Source organism: Moschus berezovskii, chromosome 28, assembly GCF_049115385.1.
Source record: "Moschus berezovskii isolate FMDL1 chromosome 28, NW_MosBer_1.0, whole genome shotgun sequence".
NCBI classification, from domain to species: Eukaryota; Metazoa; Chordata; class Mammalia; order Artiodactyla; family Moschidae; genus Moschus; species Moschus berezovskii.
In genome coordinates this window covers 13,165,135-13,185,536 of record NC_142487.1, presented here as the reverse complement: position 1 = coordinate 13,185,536, position 20,402 = coordinate 13,165,135, and the positions used below count along the sequence as shown (strand labels likewise).

Here is a 20,402-nt window from a genome sequence, read left to right as displayed (position 1 = left end):
AGAACTGACTTTGATCTGGGCACTACACTCTGGCCACAAGATTCCCAGGGCCTCCTGGCCTCAGGAACATGCATCCCGAGGAGTGAAAAATACACATTTATATTCCAGCCACGGGGGAATGACACACAAATGGAATAATGTGGAAAGGTCAGATGGAACCAAGGGAGTGAGCCATCTGCACCAACCACCACAGTGTAATCGGCGGGGAGCAGGGGAGCTGCTTTTCTAGGATCATGGCCTCGAGAATTATGGGCAGACCCCCAATATATCTAACAATAGTTCATTTTAAATCAAATATCTTTAGAACTGTGGGCTCAACAAACAGAGAGAGAATATGATCAACTCAGAAATAATGCCAAAACTACACACACACACACACACACCCCCATACACACACACACACCCCTTCCATAAAGTCAGTCTCCACTATGTATCCTTTTCAAGCCACAAAACAACACAGTACAAAGCCTCTTCTCCCCAGTTTATTTTTATAAATTCCAGATAAAAATAAATCTTTGGCCAGGACGCCACTGTGTGTGAGTGTAGGTGTCGAGGTGGGTGGGACATGGATCGATTTTCTTTTATTTTTGTTTTACATTCTCTGAGCTCACCTGAAAGCTTGCGTGCATTATGTAAATAACTACTTGAATAAATCATCATTTTTCAATATTGTCAAAAGGCTTCCTGACTATTTTTAAAACCTCACTGTGTCCTGATAGAAGGATTAATAAGCTGTGATTCAAACAGCCCAAACTGTACATGGATTTATCTTTGACTCTCACCAGCGGGGCCCTGGATCTTGTTCACTGTCTCCCTCAAGCCTCTGACTCTACTTCCGATCTGGTCCCGAGTGCCCTCAGTGCTCTGGGGCCTCTTCTCCCAGGTCTCGGGGTCTCAGTTTCCTCCAGCAGTAAAAGGGAACCATGGGGGAAGTGTAGTAAGGGTACAGTGAGCTCTTGGCTATAAAACATGTTTAAAGAAGAAAACATCCTTAAGTTTATGGAATTCTTGTACTAGAAATTAGCTGCTCTGCCTTTGGGAGTCCCTGAAGAGGTGTGGCAGGTGGGGTCTTGAGCAGCACTGAGATGGGAAGTGACAGGAAGTTTCCCACTCAAAGGGGAACAGAGGCAGGAGTGAGATATCTCATTGCTTGCTCTTGGATTTACCCGTCTTTGCATACACATTCTATCTACACTGGGATCCATGCGGAACACAAGGACTGTGCGTGTCTGGTGTGTGTGTGTGTGTGTCTGGTGTGTGTATGTGTGTCTGGTGTGTGTGTGTGTGTCTGGTGTGTGTGTGTGGGGGTGGTGGTTATGCATTTGTGTGGAGACAGTAAGCTTCCTTCCAAAGACAGGCAAGGTGATTTCCCATCTTCAAAGCTGCCAGGGAGGTCCCAAGAGAGACTCTGCCTGTGCCTCTTGTTGCTTGCTCATAGTGACCTCCAAAAAGCATTCTGGCCAGAGATAATAATGGCCCATTTTCTAACCAAGATCAGCAAAACTCAACCATCTGCCTCTGCAGAGTCTGAGATTAACCTGGCCCCCAGACTGTGGCTACAAGGCATTTGCTCACAAAGATTCCACAAATGCAAGTACCCTGTACCAAAGAGGAGAAATGCAAGAGAAAATCCCACCTTCTGCATTTTTGGTTTAACCCTTTCCTATGCTGAATCACCCACCACCACACATTCCAAGCAGCTTGGTCTACTCTCTTTCACACTATAAAATATTAAGGAAGCAGAAAGAGGTTGTTTTGTTTGTGATGAGGTGAGAGGAGCCAGTGGGAGATGACAAACTACCAAGTCACTGTCAAGGCTGGCTCCCTGAGTCAGAGACGCTGGAAATCCAAGGTGGGGGTTCGTGCTCTGGTGCCAACTTGGTTTCCTCACAACCAAAATTCATAAAAGGATCAGTGGAACTTACTTGTGGCTGAAATCCTTTGAGGTCGCTGGCTGCAAGGTCACTGGCTGTGAGGAGCTGGAAAAGAACAAAGAAGTCTTCCTTAGTGATACCTCTCAACACTTTGCATACAGCGTCCCCAGGACAACTGATCAGCAATGGATCAGACAGAGCCCAGGGCCACGGCTAAGTAGCAGAATCACAAAAGGCAAATGCAGTGCTTCTGGGCTAGCAGCCTGGAAGCAACGGTCTTTTCACCTTGTGTCTACTCTATTTCTGACTGTCTCTGCTGCCTTCTCCTATCTTCTTTCTAGGTGCGATCAATCCTTCAGTCTTAAGTCAGGCAGCATGAACTATGAATGGATTCCAACGGATCCACAGAGTCCCTGAGATTGTAAGTACAAATTACATGTGAGTCCACACACTTCTTTACGGAGAGGGTCCCTGACTTCCTTCCTACTATCAAACTGTTCTGTGATACCACAAGTAAAAGAGACAGTTAAAGGTCCATCTCCTCCGGGAGGGCTGTTGCTTCTTCCTCCTCTTTTTTAAAAATCAGACCAGTGAAAATGACCCTATCCTCTCCCGCTGCACATGACTCGGTTTCCCTTTACTGTATGTTGCCTTTCATTTTATATACTTTTGAAATACTCAGAGTTTATGAGTCCAACTATCATGCATAATGTTGACGGATAAGTCAGGCTATGTACGTTTTGTATCTCTGTGTTCAATCCATATTACAGGGTAAAGTTAAGGATTTAATATGTTCGCATGCTATCCAGAAAACACTCAGTGCAGTCCTAAGATGAATTAATAAAATACTCACATTCTTAATTGTTGCTCAAAAATGCTGGGAAAGCGGGATAAAGAGAAAAGAGGCAGATGCTTATTTTGATTCAAGGAGTGTGACTGCATGCTAGCTTTGTTAGGCCTGGAGAGCATTTGTGAAAAATAAGAGAGATTTCATGTTTGCTGTAACAATATTTTGTTTGATTCAAGAAAGAGAGGAAGTCATGCTGGGCTGCAGTGCCTCCAGCCTTACTTGGGCTCTTTAGCTCAGAAAAGTTCAACTGAACTCATTGCTCTTTAGGCAATGACTTTGCCTAAAATGATGCACAAAGTGGTGTAAACTATGGGATAGAGTAGGGAGGAGGTGGAGATTGCAAAAGCTGTACCTCTCTCCCCACACCCAGGCCTGCAGGTAGCTTCCCGCAGCACCGCCCCCCACTCCCCTGGCACCCCCCCAACCCCGGGGATGTGGAATTTGCCTGGAACGGTGGCACCATCCTGAGAGAGAGGCAGCTCAGCCCCTCCGACTGCAAACACAGCCAACAACAAGCCACCCGATGAGACACTGGGACCGGAACATAATTATAAGGCATCTCTGCCTGCGAGGAACATACAATTTGGTCCAAGGGTAAGACACGCATGTGTCAGTTTGAGTAGCGTGTCAGTGTCAAACTGTGAACAACGTAAGGCAAGGAAGGTCAGGGCGGGGTTACTAAAAAAAGAGTGTGAACTGAGCCTTGAAAATGGCAAGGCGGCAGTGCAGGGAGCCCCTTCAGGTGGGCAGTGGGAAGAAGACATGGGAAAGGGGTTTACCAACCCCAGCAGGCAGCTCACTTTGCGTTATCCCCTGCCAGCCATAGCGTGCTTTAAGGAAGAAGGGAGGGAATCAGCATCGTGGTTGCTGCTTTACAGAATTTTTTTAATCTTCAAAACTCCTTCATGAGATAGAAAGTATCTCCACTTTGTGGATGGGAAAACTGAGCCTTTGGGAGGTTAAATAACCTTTTTTAGGTCACACAGGTATGGCAGGAACTCTTCTACTGCCTTTTTACGAGGTTTGTGAGACAACAGAAATGTTCTTCCTAGTTCTGAGATGCTGCAACAGAAAGTAAACTACAAGGGTGCTCATAGCATCTTAGCATTTGCACTGCTTTGTCAAATCAGAGGTTTGGGATTGAGTAATGATCATATCAAGGAGATCCAACCAGTCCATTCTAAAGGAGATCAGTCCTGGGTGTTCATTGGAAGGACTGATGCTAAAGCTGAAACTCCAATACTTTGGCCACCTCATGCGAAGAGTTGACTCACTGGAAAAGACTCTGATGCTGGGACGGATTGGGGGCAGGAGGAGAAGGGGATGACAGAGAATGAGATGGCTGGATGGCATCACTGACTCGATGGACAGGAGTTTGAGTGAACTCCGGGAGTTGGTGATGGACAGGGAGGCATGGTGTGCTGTGATTCATGGGGTCACAAAGAGTCGGACACGACTGAGTGACTGAACTGAACTGAACTAAACCAAAAGATCATATCCAGATTGAATGGAAATAGAGGTACGGTATTTTGGGTTATCATTCCTTATGTCCCGAGCTCAACAAAGTTAGGATCTACTCCATCCTTGCTGCAAAACTTACATCCTTTTCCCTTGTCTTAGAAAAGCAAAAGATGCATGAAATTTAGTTCTTTCTTCTTTCTTGGCTGTGCTGCACAGCAAGTAGAATCTTAGTTCCTTGACCAGGTATCAAACCTGTGCCCTCTGTGGTGGAAGCACAGAGTCCTAACCACTGGACGGACCATCAGGGAATTCCTACAATTTAGTTCTTAATTATTTAAAGTTTTATCTTGTGCTGTTGTGCGTGTGTGTGTGTGTGTGTATATATATATACATTTATTTATTTATTTAAATTTTCCTTTTTTTAGCCTAAACAAGCCCATACACAACAGGACAATGGTTTTATATCTCACACAACTATTGCATTCCTCAAGAAAAGTCTTGACATACAATTAGTCATCGAATACCTGTTGGTCAAATAACTTAAAAGTGGGGAATACTGTCAAAGTAGAGGAGAGAACTGGAATGACTAAATTGCTGAGATGTGTGAGAGACGGCCTGTGACATCCTTCAAGTTGACAAGAGGAAATGACACCTAGAATGCATAGCACCTAGGGCACTTCCTGCATGAAGTAAGCACTCAAATATCTGGATGAATCAATCAGCCCCAACATGGGAGCAAGTCCTTCTATATCCATGATAGATTTTACTAGAGAATATCAGCTTATGCTTCAGTGCACGAGTCAAGGATAAACTGAAGAACAGTATGGGCAAAATATAAACCACACTCCTTGAACACACCCCTTTCTCGAGCTGGTTGTTTCATAGGTAATTCCACATTCTGCACCCAGGAAAGGAGAAAGAACTGGCCCTCAGTCACTGAAGTGTGGAGCTTGGGTGCAGATTCGAAATACACAACGGGAAGTCCACCCATATTTCAGAATTGAAGACCACCTAATCTGGACCCCCCAAAAAGACTTCCAGTCTTGTCAGGACTTGAAAGAGACAGCCAAAGGTCCCTGGATGGATGAGGAAATCACTGTGTCTCCAGGCAGCTCAGGAGCCACCTCTGCTGGGCAACTGGAGGAGAGGAGGTGGTACAGACAGAAGACCCCCACTCTTTCAACCAGAACAGCTCAGCTTTTCTCTTTTTCATGTATACAGTTTCATTTGAGAACAAATATTCTGCCACTAAAACAAATTTGAAATCTCCAGACTAAGTCCTTGTTTTGTACAAAGTTGAGAAGTGGCTTCTTCAAGTCCCACTGCCAAGCTAACAACAAGCCTGTGTTGGTCCCCGACCTCTGGTCCCTCTGCAGAAACATCCACGAGTGACTGTCTTGATCCGGTCCAACCCTCACACCCAGGCATGACTGGCTGCTGGCCTCTATCCTGAAGGTAGGGAAGATGGGCTCAGCACTCAGGAGAGGCCGAGGCATGGCCAAGAAGAGATGAAAATGTCCTTCCATCAGGAGTGTCCTCAAAAGCATTGATACAAACCATCCAAACTGTTCCCCACAACCAGATCCCGTCCTCATCCCATCCCATAGGACAACAGTTTACTCCTCGGAGCATCCCAGCTGTGTGGGGAGGGATTCAGGACAGGGGAGGCAGAGAGGGAAGAAAATTCAATCCTCCCTAGCTCTGGGGACTTCAATCAGGCTGGCACTAATGAAAAGGATCCTGCCTTTTCCCAGGATGGCTGAATGTCTGCACAGCTCCCAGCAAGAGAGCTGGGCGGGTGTGGGGGAGAAGGGCAGACGGAATTACATTTAAAAGGCAAAGGAAGGAGAAAATTCTTTCATCTCCCTGGTGGAGCTGGGCAGTGATCCTGGGGCCCTGTCTCAGACCGTTCTCATTCCTGACACGTCTCCCTGCTCTCTGCAACAGTCCACATTCAGAACATTGGGACGATGACCCTGCTTTCCATTTTGAAGGAGCTGCGCTTTCTCTCTTGGCGCAAGCTCCATTTTTTTATTTCTGGGTCTCTCGAAGCCCAAAGGGCAGGCTGGGGAGCAGGGGGGGTAGAGGAAGATGAAGGCAGCTGTGGGGCCCTCGGGTGAGAGAAGCATTCCGTTTGCACTCCCCTCGCACCCGGTTCACTGGATGGGATCCCTTTGCTTCCAGCACCAGAAGTCATCCCCAGCACAGCTGCAGCCAGCATCACCCTGGGACCTCTACGGACCTCAGACTGCCTCTCAAGCAGCTTCCTTTTCACCTGCTAAAGTCTACAGCTTCCAGAGCTTCCTTCAAAGGAGGGGAGGAGGCTGCTCCACTTTCCTCTGTGACCTCCCCAGGAATATCACTTCCCCTCATCAAAAGGAAACACCACATCTGGGTAGGGTGTAGCCTAGTATGTCTCCACCAGGCCCTCTGGCTGACCCAGGACACAGGCGTCTGGGAAGGGAGTTCCTGATACAACACGGGCGGGGGGCTCACACTAGACGTGTGGTTGAAAGGTTCTCAGCCTTGTAGACACGCAACTGGACACAATGAAGCCTGGCTGTGCTAGGGGTGTTCTGGGTCATTTGCTCTTCTCCAATATTCGCTTGACATGGGCCAGAAAAGCAGATGACAACATGTGAGATGGACGGGCGGAAGGATGGATGGGTGGGTGGTAGATGCAGAGGTAGGCGGATACACAGATAAAGGAACAGGGCAAAGACTGCTTTCGGGAGAACAAATGACCCTACTTCAAATTTCCCTTAAAGACACCTTCCTTTCATTCAGTTCAGTCGCTCAGTTGTGTCCGACTCTCTGCGACCCCATGAATCACAGCACGCCAGGCCTCCCTGTCCACCACCAATTCCCGGAGTTCACTCAAACTCATGTTCATCGAGTCGGTGATGCCATCCAGCCATCTCATTCTCTGTCATCCCCTTCTCCTCCTGCCCCCAATCCCTCCCAGCATCAGAGTCTTTTCCAGTGAGTCAACTCTTCGCATGAGGTGGCCAAAGTATTGCAGTTTCAGCTTTAGCATCAGTCCTTCCAATGAACACCCAGGACTGATCTCCTTTAGGATGGACTGGTTGGATCTCCTTGCAGTACAAGGGACTCTCAAGAGTCTTCTTCAGCACCACAGTTCAAAAGCATCAATTCTTCGGCGATCAGCTTTCTTCACAGTCCAATTCTCACATCCATACATGACCACGGGAAAAACCATAGCCTTGATTAGATGGACCTTGGTTGGCAAAGTAATGTCTCTGCTTTTTAATATGCTACCTAGGTTGGTCATGACTTTCCTTCCAAGGAGTAAGCATCTTTTAATTTCATGGCTGCAATCAGCATCCGCAGTGATTTTGGAGCCCCAAAAAATAAAGTCTGACACTGTTTCCACTGTTTCCCCATCTATTTCCCATGAAGTGATGGGACCAGATGCCATGATCTTAGTTTTCTGAATGTTAAGCAGGTACACTTTTTATCTCATCTCTCCTCTTTTCAATCTATTTTCCTTTCCCTTTCCTATTTTTGTAGGAAACGGATGCTTTTTTTCCCTCTTTATGTTGTGAAGTTTTCACTTGCTTCTTACTTTGGCTACAGGATGGACCATGAACTGCATCTCACCCCAATTTCTCAAACCACAGAACAGTTGGGGATAGCCTGTGTAGAAGGCAGCATTCGAGGAAGCAACACAAACACCCAATTATGTGTGCGATTGGAGTTGTTAGGAATCAACTAGAAACTGAGGCCCCGAAAGAGTGACTTACCCAGTGGACAAATGAGAAACAACAAAGCCAACCATATGTATGCAACTCAAAGAAAGTTTTAATGATCTAATACCTGGGGCTGGGAGACTCAGAAGGGGGAGAGAAGAGCAGCAAAGGAAGTCAGAGGTTAAGACAGAGTAAAGGAAAGAGCTAAGGAAGAGGGCTTGGTTTCTACCAAGCAAAAGGCTCTGGAACCAACCATGAGGAAGCCTGCAACAAAGTTCCAGGAACACAAAAGGAAATGTGGACACTGAATTAAGAGAGTAAAACGGAACCACCAGGTTGCTATTCCTCACAGGATGATAGCCGGAACACTGCTACACAAAAGTGTAGACTCAGAGGGTGAATACTCACGCCCTGGCCCTGGGTCTGCCTCCACTCACTATGGGATCTGTTTTGGTGTCGCTTCACCTATTCAGGTCTCATTTTACCACGTATAATATGAATTCCATGTTCCTTCTGGCCCCACAGTTTCAGTACCCCAGTCTCTCTAACCTCAGGGATAAAAGAGGTGTAACGGACTTTATCTAGTCTCCTCTCTCTCTTTTTTTCCAGGAATTCTCTCCCACAAAACACTTCTAAGAGGCTGTCTACACTCTCTGGAAGGATTCCTAACCAGAAGGACAGACAGACGGGCAAAGAGATAATCCTGTGCTGTGTCTCTATAGTTCAGTTCAGTTCAGTCGCTCAGTTGTGTCCGACTCTCTGCGACCCCATGAATCATAGCACGCCAGGCCTCCCTGTCCATCACCAACTCCCAGAGTTCACTCAAACTCATGTCCACAGAGTCGGTGATGCCTCTATTACTGGTGTGCAAACCGAAATTTAGACAGATGGTCACTCAAGCTGCTACACAGGGTCACCACCCCAGTGAGGCTGCGGTCACATCCGCATCCAAACCAAAGGTAAACAACCTCACAATTTGGAAAGCGTTCATCCTAACTGCCAAAGCATTTAGGGTAAGTGATGTAGGGGCCAGGCAGCCAGCTTCTTCCCAGCCTAAGTTACACACTTTAAGTGGCCATCCTAGCTGGGTTGAGTGTCCTTTTGCTAAATCCCTTCAGCCTCTAGGAATTTTAAAGGTTAAACCTGAAACCACTGATACCTCCAGTCTTAATTTCAGGCTGTGTTCCAAAGAGCAACGAGGATGACTAATAATAACTGAATATAACCCCAAGCAAGTATGGTCTTGATGGCTTACACTTTTCTTTTATTATTTTTTAAATAATGGGGTTCTAATATTTATAGGTGAGATCTGTAACAAATTCCCCTAGACATGCAGCCAAAAGAGCTCTTACATTGCTTTTAAAGATTCCATGTGTGATCCTGTACATAGAATCTATGCTCTTGAATGGTGTGCATGTTCGGTTGCTGTCCAAGTCACAGTTATAATATTTCAACTTCTGGGTAAGCATGTATTTAATCCTTCTTGCAGATTAGAGCTATAAGTACCAAGCCTAATGACAGAAGAGGCCTCTGAATGCGCTAATCTGGAAATCACTGAGACAAAAAGTCTTATTTCATGTAATTTGAACCTGGTGAACCTACAGAAGCTCATCCTGCCCTTTTTGAACTTCCCAGTAAAATGCTTTTTAAATGTCTTGTTCTGCAGACCAAGGAAACTGGATTTCATGGATGAAGTGCATCTTGTGTGGAATTAGGTGGGAAGTTTACAGACGTAAACCTGGTATAAACTAATCACATGAATGTTCATAACCTCATTTATCATGCATTTTGGTAAAAAGTAGCTCAAGGGGATTAAGTCATTTCTGGGGTTCCACCATTTGCAGGTGGTAGGGAGGCATGGAAACCTGGTTTGGTGAACACATATTCCCTTCCACAACATTAAGACGCCCCCACTACTTTTGGAGTGTATATTAATAGAAGGTCTGTTAGGTCCTCTATGATGCCTCTGATATTTCAAAATGAACCATGCAAAGGACACTTATAGAACAGTGGTTTTCAAATTGTGCCCTAAGGAGCCTTGGATTCTAAAGAAGGGATTGCAAAGTGGGTGAGAGAAGATGAATTGGGGAGATCCAGGTCCCCATCCCACTTTAGCCAGAACGGCACACCTTTTACTGGCATTTTATATGGAAATTCCACTTAAGATCTAGTTGATTGGAAACTATAAAAAGGAAAATTTGAAAGTGCATATCTTAAAAGACAAGGCCCCTACTTGGTGAACAAGCCACTCTGATGCTAACAGAATACACCTGGAGTAAGAGAATTAACCAGCTTACCTCTTTAAAGGTGCTCAGAGAGTCATCTCTAACAAAGAGTGGAATGGATGCATGACCAGACCTCATTTTAAGAAATCAGCCTTTTTAATACTTGCCATGAGTTACTCATTGGGGAAATGCTTTTTCTTCTTTCCTTTCCAGTTTGTGCAGGCAGTAATGTCTTTTTTTTTTTTTTTTCCATCTGAAGTTCAGAAGACTACATACTTAAGAAAGCATAACTAGGGGCTTCTCTGGTGGTCCAGTGGTTAAGACTCTATGCTCCCAAGGCACAGAACCCAGGTTCAATCCCTGGTCGGGGAAGTAGATTCCAAATGCCACAACTAAGAGTTTGCATACAGCAAGACATGCCACAGCTAAAGATCCTGCATGCCCCAACTAAGACCTGATGCAGTCAAATAAATAATAAATAAAATAAATTTTAAAAAGAAATCATAGCTAACATCAGAAAAGAAAGGAGCTAAGGATATGTTGCTTTCCAGGAGCGTGATCTGAGATGTTGGTTCTTTTCTTTGAACAAAATGCAAAATTCACATTGCATCAGAAGTGTCCGTGGGCTATTCCCAAAGTCTGTAAAGGCCAGGAAAGGAGGTTGCCCTCACTGAACATCCCAAGTGAAGCGGGATACTAGGGGAGAATCCACCCTCATCTCTGCCTTTTCATCCGGTACCACATTTCTGCTTCAGACTGACCAGATGATCTGCTCATTTGGCTCCAAGACTAGTATTAAAGTTTTCTAATGCATCTCCTTGGCAAATCCAAGGGAACTGATTTACACCCCTAGGCTCAGTCAGCAGCAGAGAATCGAAAAGTCAGAAGGTGCTTGCTTCAGAGAGCATCAGAGCATTGGAGTCAAAAGCTTGGCTCCTCAGCTCAGTGTAGCCAATTTGGCTGAGACTCTGGGTCTCTCAGGCCAAGTCTAGAGCAATTAATCACAATTACAGGTGAACATCTAAAAGGGACAAAGTCCAGCTGGATCCAGTGAAAGCTGAGCCTTGTAGCTGAAGGTAGCCACGGCCTCGGTAAGCCACAGGTAAAGTGGAAGAAGCTCCTCCTTTGAAAGCCTATCCTGAACTCTTGGCAATTATGATTTTAAAAAATAATTATTTTTAGGATCTACTTTGGCCCTTTATTGTACCAGGTAGATGCTTTAACTTAGTATTCCTCTTAATCTTCACATTATTAATGCAGAATTGTATCATTTTTCACCAGTTCACAGTTGAATAAACTGAAGCTCAAATTGGTTAACTGATTTACCCAGAGTTATGAGAGCAAAAAGTAGCAGAACTGGAATTTGAACGTAGCTCTGAAATCGTGGCAAGTCCATTCCTCTGCCTAAGGCATCCATGACCCTCTCTGGAACCACTAAATGGAACGGTGCTTTCTCCCTCCCTATTGTGTCAGGGTCTCATCCCCAGCCCAGGGACATTGGTACCACAGCCAGCCAAGCCCCAGACAACCCATCATGCATGGAACAGCCAGACTTCCCACTTCCCATCAGCCCCACTCAGCCTCACGGTGCAGGCATCTAAGGTAACATCTTGATCTTCCCCTCACATTTCTCTGAATTCAAGTTGACTTTTCCCAAAGGAGCTTCGTTCCTGAACCCTGGCTGACCAAGGACTCACTAGGGTCTGCACTGATACATCATGTGGCTATTCTCTCCCTAACCAAGTCTACACCCTCTGCCTCCCTCCCTGCTTCCCTTCCTCCCTTCCTTTTTTTCTTCTAGCTAGTACAGTGTTTGGAGATGGAAATGGCAACACACTCCAGTATTCTTGCCTGGAAAATTCCATGGACAGAGGAACCTGGCGGGCTACAGTCCATGGGGTCACAAAGAGTTGGCCACAACTGAACACATCAGCAATACAGTGTTTGCAGTATGGTACAGGTACAAAAATAGAAATATAGATCAATGTAACAGGATAGAAAGCCCAGAGATAAACCCACACCTCTATGGTCACCTTATCTATGACAAAGGCGACAAAAATATACAATAGAGAAAAGACAGTCTCTTCAGTAAGTGGTGCTGGAAAAATTATATGTAACAGCTGTATGTAAAAGAATGAAATGAAAACACTCTCTAACACCATACACAAAAATAAACTCAAAATGGATCAAAGACTTAAATGTAAGACCAGATATTATAAAACTCTTAGAGAAAAACATAGGCAGAACACTTTGACACAAATTGCAGCAAGATCTTTTTTGACCTACCTCCTAGAGTAATGAAAATAAAAACCAAAATAAACAAATGGGACTTAATTAAACTTAAAAGCTTTTGCACAACAAAGGAAACCATAAACAAAATGGAAAGACAACCCTCAGAATGGGAGAAAATATTTGCAAATGAAGCAACTGACAAGGGATTAATCTCCAAAATTTACAAATAACTCAGGCAACTCAATATCAAGAAAGCAAACAACCCCATCTAAAAATGAGTGAAAGACTTCAGTAGGCATTTCTCCAAAGAAGACATACAGTTGGCCAATAAGCATGAAAAGACGCTCAACATCACTAATAATTAGAGAAATGCAAATCAAAATTATAAGATATCACCTCACACTAGCAGAATGACCATCATCAAAAAATTCAACAAAAAGTAAATGCTGGAGAGGGTGTACAGAAAAGAGAACACTCTTACACTGTTGGTGGGAATATAAATTGATACAGCCACTACAGAGAACAGTATGGAGGTCCTTTACTAAAAATAGAACTACCATATGATCCAGCAATCCCACTCCTGGGCATATACCCAGAGAAAACCATAATTCAAAAAGATGCATGCACCCTGATACTCAGTGCATCACTACTTACAAAAGCCAGCTCATGGAAGGAACCTAAACATGCATCAACAGAGGGATGGATGAAGAAGACGCGGTGCGTATGTACAATGGAGCATTACTCAGCCCGATAAAGGAACAGAACTGTGCCATTTGCAGAGACGTGGATGGACCTGGAGACTGTCATGCAGAGTGAAGTAAGTCAGAAAGAGAAAAACAAGTATCATAGAATATTGCTTATACATGGAAGCTAGAAAAATGATACAGATGAACTTATTTGCAAAGTAGAAATAAAGACGCTGACATAGAGAACATACGGATCAATACCTAGGGACAGGGGGAAGGGGGAGTGGGATGAGTTGGGAGATCAGGATGGACATATATACACTGCTGCTGCTGCTGCTGCTGCTAAGTCACTTCAGTCGTGTCCGACTCTGTGTGACCCCATAGACAGAAGCCCACCGGGCTCCCCTGTCCCTGGGATTCTCCAGGCAAGAACACTGGAGTGGGTTGCCATTTCCTTCTCCAATGTGTGAAAGTGGAAAGTGAAAAGTGACAGTGAAGTCGCTCAGTCGTGTCCGACCCTTAGCGACCCCATGGACTGCAGCCTACCAGGCTCCTCCATCCATGGGATTTTCTAGGCAAGAGTACTGGAGTCATGTATAAAATAGATAACTAGTGAGAACTTTCTGTATAACACAAGGAACTCTACTCAGTGCTCTCTGGTGACCTAAATGGGAAAGAAATCCAAAAAAGAGGAGTTATATGTACACATATAGCTGATTCACTTTGCTTCACAGAAGAAACTAACACATTATAAAGCAACTATATCCCAATAAAAATTAATAAATCACAATTAAATATTCTTGAACTATAGTAATAAAAAAAGACCGTCTTTGTTTACCAAATACCTCTGCTTCTAGTTTTTCATTAGAAAGATTACTAAGTCTTTTTAAAGATGTAAATCAGGTTATTTGCTTATTTATTTTAATTAACCAAGTGGAACCTGTTTGTTTCTATTCCTTGCTAGTTGTTGAAATGAAAATGACTTTGAGACTCTATTCGAAAACTGTTTGCACAGTTAACATGCAATCCCTTTCACAAATGGTCCTGCTCTTGCACTCTAAGACTGTACAATGTTACAGCCTTTGCATGTGCTGTGTACTTTCTTGGCCCTGCCATTTCCTAGGACAGGGTCTCCTTGAGGACTGAGACATCTGGCTGTTTCCAGAATGATTCTTCACCATTAAAGATACTCTACAGGGTCTGCCACAGCTTTCTAATGATGTTCTCCAGTATACTAAGCCAACAGAACACCCTTGGAAAACAGGACTAGGATCCTAGCATAACGACTTTAAAGAAGGCATGGTTCTCTGAAATATCTATCCTGGGACTTTGTTAAAACTCTGTTCCTTGTGTATTTTATATAGGACTCCGGAAGTAGCTGGTTTACCAAAAACTCTTTTCTGCCTGGGTGTGTATGGATCTGCTTCACATAGGCCTGCTTCAACTGCTGCTGCTGCTGCATCGCTTCAGTCGTGTCCAACTCTGCGACCCCATAGACAGCAGCCCACCGTCCCTGGGATTCTCCAGGCAAGAACACTGGAGTGGGTCGCCATTTCCTTCTCCAACTAACTGTTTGCTAAAAATGGTTTCTTATGACTTTACTCTCAAGAATAAGCTCATCTATCTGGAAACCAGATATTTTCTTTTCACCAAAAGCCATCATATGTGGACTATATCTCCCTGCATCTCTTCCCCCAATAAGACATCCTTTAACTGGTTCTCCCTGAAATCACACGTGTGCCTGACTCACAGTCCACCTAGTTTTGGACAAGCCTGCTCAGAATTTCTGGCTGGCTCAGTGGGGCAGGGTACATCTCTACGCGCTACCCACTGAGGCTGCACAAAATGAACACAACACACAGATGCTGTATCAGCAGGACTGGAAGTAGCTGCTAACTTAGTCTGAAACCCCCTTAGTAATCACGTGGCCAAGTCCTTTATTTATAGCACAAAGGGCCCACCGATGGACTGACAATGTTCACTTTTATGGCTACATTTGGCAATTCATCTGGTGACCTTGGGCAAGTCATGTCCCTGCCTGGCCCTCAGTATTTCACGCCTGACATGGTAAACTCTGTAAGATCATCTCATGATCTGACAAGCTGTGAATCTGGAAAAGGCTATGGATGGCCCTGCTCCTCACCCAAAGCACTATCAGGCGTCACATGAACTGTCGATTACTAAAGGTACTTGGAAGTGAGTTCTCATAGGAATATGGTGGAGTGTCAGAGTGGAAGGAGAGGCAGGACCCTGGGCAGAACTGAGCAGCTGGTGAGGCCTAAGTGTGTGTTTAGGAGAATCCACGCTCTCCATCTCTTACTGAACTAAGACTTTTAAAGCCAAAAACATCCTTAGGCAAGTCACTGACCTTTTTTTTTTTTTTTTTTTGCCTCATTTCCTCCATCTGTCAAACAAGCAGGATGGTTTCTGTCCCTTCATTGTTGCTTTCTGTCTTTCATTGTTGTTGAGATGATTAAGTAAGATCATCATTTGAAATGTTTTTAGATCTAGGAGTAAAGATATCTCATCAATATCATACTTCACCATTCTTTGGAGAAGTAAGCTGCCTCTTATTTCTCTCCACATAACCCTGGTTTTAGGAAAGTATCCATAACCAGTTACTCCATAATCACACTGTAACTGTTCCCACTACAGCTGTTTGCTGTGCTTCATTTCTAGCTGGATAAGAAGAATTGGAATCCCCAAGTCTTTGGATTGAAAGAAATTCTAGATCTAAGGGACTGCAGCTAAGAATAGAGGTGAGAGTAGCCCATAATTTGGAGGGCAGAGGATCTTTTGCTACATGGCGAGTTATATGGAGCAAGTCTTAACTCTGGGACAAGAGAAACAAGAGGGTAGGGAAGCTGTATCTACCCTTGCTGTATCTAAACACAAGGCACGTGTCAATAGCTGTGGCCTAATCTCCCCCAGAGTCGGACACGACTGAAGTGACTTAGCAGCAGCAGCAGCAGCAGCAATCTCCCCCATTCACCTTAGGGCTTTCCTTGAGCTCATGGGATATTAACACACATCCTAATTCTAAAACTCACAAGTTTGTTTCCACATAATACTGACAATAATTTGACAATAGGGCTGTCTTTTAATTATTTATCCTCTGTTATCTGCTGAGTGCAGTACAGCAGGCGTTCTTCACAGTCATATCACAGGGAATGCCACTTTATACCAAGGTGTAAAGTAGTTTTATAGAAGAATGGTGAAGCATGATATTGATGAAATATCTTTACTCCTAGATCTAAAAACGTTTCAGGTGATGATCACACTTAATCATCTCAACAATAATGAAACGCAGGAGGGACAGAAACTATCCTGCCTGTTTGACAGATGGAGGAAATGAGGCAAAAAGAATTGGTCAGTGGCTTGCCTAAGGATGTTTTTGGCTTTCGAAGTCTTAGTGTAGAAGGGATCCAGGGGCTGATTATCCAGACCAGCCTCCCTCCGATGTAGGAATCCCCTTTTCTAACTTCTCTGACAGGTGGACACCCAGCTTGAATCATTCTGAGGAGGTGCCGCTCCCCATTTTAGTCTTCAGCAAATTCCACCTTTATTCACTTGAAATATGCCTCAGAAACTCATCCCCCTAGTTCTGAGGAATAGGAGCTAACTGCCTTTTTTACTGTCAAGATCTCCCCATTAAAGAGGTTATATGAACCCATCTTCCCTGGTGGCTCAGAGGGTAAAGCCTCTGCCTGCAGTGCAGGAGACCCGGGTTTGATCCCTGGGTCGGGAATATCCCCTGGAGAAGGAAATGGCAACCCACTCCAGTATTCTTGCCTGGAGAATCCCATGGACGGAGGAGCCTGATAGGCTATATCCACAGGGTCGCAAAGAGTCGGACACGGCTGAGCGACTTCACTTATGAACCCATTTTACAGATGAGGAAACTACTCAGCCCACTCCAGGCCACAGATCTCAAGTTAAGAGCCAGAGGATTTCAGGCACGGCCTCTGCCATACACCCTCCAGTCTTTCCCGCGTGCCCACACTGTAGTGTACTTGGTCCTCCTGCCACTGGCCACTCCTAATACGTTTGATGTCTGGGTATGTTTGCATCCATACATCCTCAGGTAGAATATCCTAAGGGCTTTTAACTCTTCTCCTCTTGGTTCCTGGCATCGTCATCATATAGGTGACAAATGCCTTGGCAAAATGCGGCTCTGTGTCAGTGGAAGGAGTAACTGCTACTAACAAGTCTTGTCCTGGAAAAATCTTTAATAACTGACTTTCTGGGGGAGAAAAAAAGGCCTGATGTAAGACATTTGCCTATTTCCACAGTGTAAATATTCCCACCAGTTCAAGTCCAGTACAGAGAAGGCAATGGCAACCCACTCCAGTACTCTTGCATGGAAAATCCCATGGACAGAGGAGCCTGGGAGGCTGCAGTCCATGGGGTTCCTAAAAGTCGGGCACAACTGAGCGACTTCACTTTCACTTTTCACTTTCGTGCATTGGAGAAGGAAATGGCAACCCCCTCCAGTGTTCTTGCCTGGAGAATCCCAGGGACGGGGGAGCCTGGTGGGCTTCCGTCTATGGGGTCGCACAGAGTCGGACAGGACTGAAGTGACTTAGCAGCAGCAGCAAGTCCAATAGATGTGCCCTATTGCCTCTTGCCACCACGAGCTGGCTCCAGCACACCACAGTGCCCACGGGACTATTTGCTGAGACCACTGACAACTGGACTGGAACACAGACCAGGTGACTTGAATGAAGCAATGTCCAGAAATTAACATGCTGTCTGTGCAAATCTGTATATGAAGTAAGCCAAGCTTTTGAAGGGAGTAAATGGATGCTGATATTCATGAAATAAATTCATTCAATAAATATATATTTTTCTAGGAACTGGGATATAAAAGTAAAAAAAAAAAAAACAACCAAATCTGTTTTCAATGAGAAAAAATAAAGTAAAATGATAACAATAAAAATAAAATAATGCTATAACCTATCAATTGTAATAAAAGATAAGAAAAATAAAGCAGAAGAAAGGGGCAGAGTTTGGGATGTACTGCTTTAAGTAAGCCAGTCAGGAAAGGTCTATGTAACCAGAGAATATCTCAGTAGACAGAAGCAGGGGAGTGAGCTGTGTGGTATTTGGAGAAGAACGATCCTAACAGAGGGAACACAGCATGCTCAGTTACTGACATGGGCATGAGCTCAGTGCAGTGGTAAAACAGCAAGGAGACCAGTGTCACCGGGCAGAGTGAGCAAGGGGATGGTTGCTGGAGACGGGCGCAGAGCAAGGCCATGCCACACAGAGCCATCAGGGGTTAGTTCCGAGGTCTCGGCCACAGCATAGCACTCTAAAGGACATGGGGAGTCTTTGGAGGACAGCAGACACAGGACATGGGCTTCCCAGGTGGGGCAGGGGGAGAGAATCCACCTGTCAATGCAGGAGATGTAAGAGACCTGGGTTTGACCCCTGGCCTGGGAAGATCCCCTGGAGAAGAAAATGGCAACCCACTCCAGTATTCCTGCCTGGAAAATTCCATGGATAGAGGAGCCTGGTGGGCTATAATCCTTGGGGTTGCAAAGCGTTGGACACGACTGAACAGCTAAGCACAGCAGAGTACAGACATAGCACGCAATTTGAGTTACACTGCTAAAGGTTTCCCAGCTGCTGTGTCGAGAACAGCTCACAGTATTTGCTGATGAACTGGCTGTGCAGTGAGAGGGAGAGACAGGCATGAAGAAGGACGCCCAGCGTCTTGTCTTAGAAGTTGAAAGGATGGAGTTACTTCTAAAAATCGGGAAGTCTAGGGTGGGTGGCGGTGTATGTTCACAACCCGTGAGTATTAGGTGTGACTGAGAACAGAGAGCCTCAGTGCAGAACAGGTGTGGGCAGTGGGCACATGGGCAAATGCACTGTCCTCTCTGTTCAGAACGAGAGGGATGCTGAGGATGTGCTGGGCAAGGAAACCCGAAAGGTATGTGGGATTTACCCAGCATGTAGGCCATAGCGAGACATCTGCATTATTAGGGATTCGAGATAAATCCGAGGAAATCTCAGATAAATGTGGTAAACCTGCTATCGTCTGAATGTTTGTTTGTCCCCAAAATCCATGTCAAATCTTGGTATCTGGAGGCAAGGCCTTTGGGAGGGGATGATGTCATGAAGGTAGAACCCTCATGAATGGGACTACTGCTGTTACCCCCAGGGAGCTGTCTAGCCCCTTCCTCCACATGAGGACACAGTGAGAAGAACCAGGAAGCAAGTCCTCACCAGATAACAAGCCAGTCAGCACCTTGATCTTGAATTTCCTAGCCTCTAGGACTGTGAGAGCTAAATTTTTATTTATAAGCCATCTAACTTATAATGGCTTCCCTAGTGGCTCAGTGGTAAAGAACCTGCCTGTCAATGCAGAAGACTGGAGTTCGATCTCTGGGTCAGGAAGATTCCCTGAGGAAGGAAATGGCAACCCCACTCCAATATTCTTGCCTGGGAAATCCCATGGGCAGAGGAGCCTGGAGGGCTACAGTTCATGAGGTCTCAAGAGTCAGACAAGACTTAGTAACTAAACAACAAGCTTACAATAGTTTGTTATAGCAGCTAAAAAGACTAAGAGATGAACCTGGCCCTATTTCATCTCCATCTTGGTTGAATTCGCTGCATGTGAGTTTTTTCAGACCTGTGGACCCCATGCCTCTTCTTGTTTTCTGGCTCCATTCAGGTCTAAATTTCAACTTTGTCTTATTGAGCCCATGGGAGTGCCAAGTCCATGCAGTGTCTACAGTCTCCGGATACACCAATGAACAAACACGACAGAAATACTGACCTCATGAAACTCAGGAGTCTAATCAGGGAGACAATTATTTTGAATAACAGAAACAAGTGTAATTTAGAGTTGTGACAAGTTTAAAACAAAAGTATGGATAGGGTAGAGAGTTAAAAGCAACCTGATCAAGGGAAGCTTTCTTGAGGAAGCAACAACACAGCTGAGCCCTGAGGAAGGGGCAGACGCGGCCAAGCAGAGAACCACGGGAAAGGTACCTCCGGAGATCGAGCACCATCCTCCAAAGGCCTCGAGCAGAAAAACGATGTGTGAATTAGAAGGGCCTTACAATCTCTGGGCTTCCCTGATAGTTCGGTTGGTAAAGAATCCACCTGTAATGCAGGAGACCCTAGTTTGATCCCTGGGTCGGGAAGATCCGATGGAAAAGGGATAGGCTACCCACTCCAGTATTCTTGGGCTTCCCTTGTGGCTCAGCTGGAAAAGAATCTGCCTGCCATGCGGGAGACCTGGGTTCGATCCCTGGGTTGGGAAGACCCTCCGGGAGAAGGGAAAGGCTACCCACTGCAGTATTTTGGCCTGGAGAATTCCATGGACTATATAGTCCATGGGGTCGCAAAGA

At 45.1% G+C, this 20,402-nt stretch overlaps 1 protein-coding gene across 5 annotated transcripts in view; it reads right to left on the bottom strand.

The window, feature by feature from the left end:
• The window catches only part of SETBP1 (SET binding protein 1), a 406,613-nt gene that overhangs the window by 191,945 nt on the left and 194,266 nt on the right, over positions 1–20,402 (bottom strand). For all 5 annotated transcript variants that reach the window (XM_055417274.2, XM_055417276.2, XM_088833428.1 and 2 more), the window contains one exon: positions 1,926–1,979. In XM_055417274.2, the coding sequence (XP_055273249.2) occupies positions 1,926–1,979 (54 nt within the window). The remainder of the gene's footprint in view (positions 1–1,925; positions 1,980–20,402) is intronic.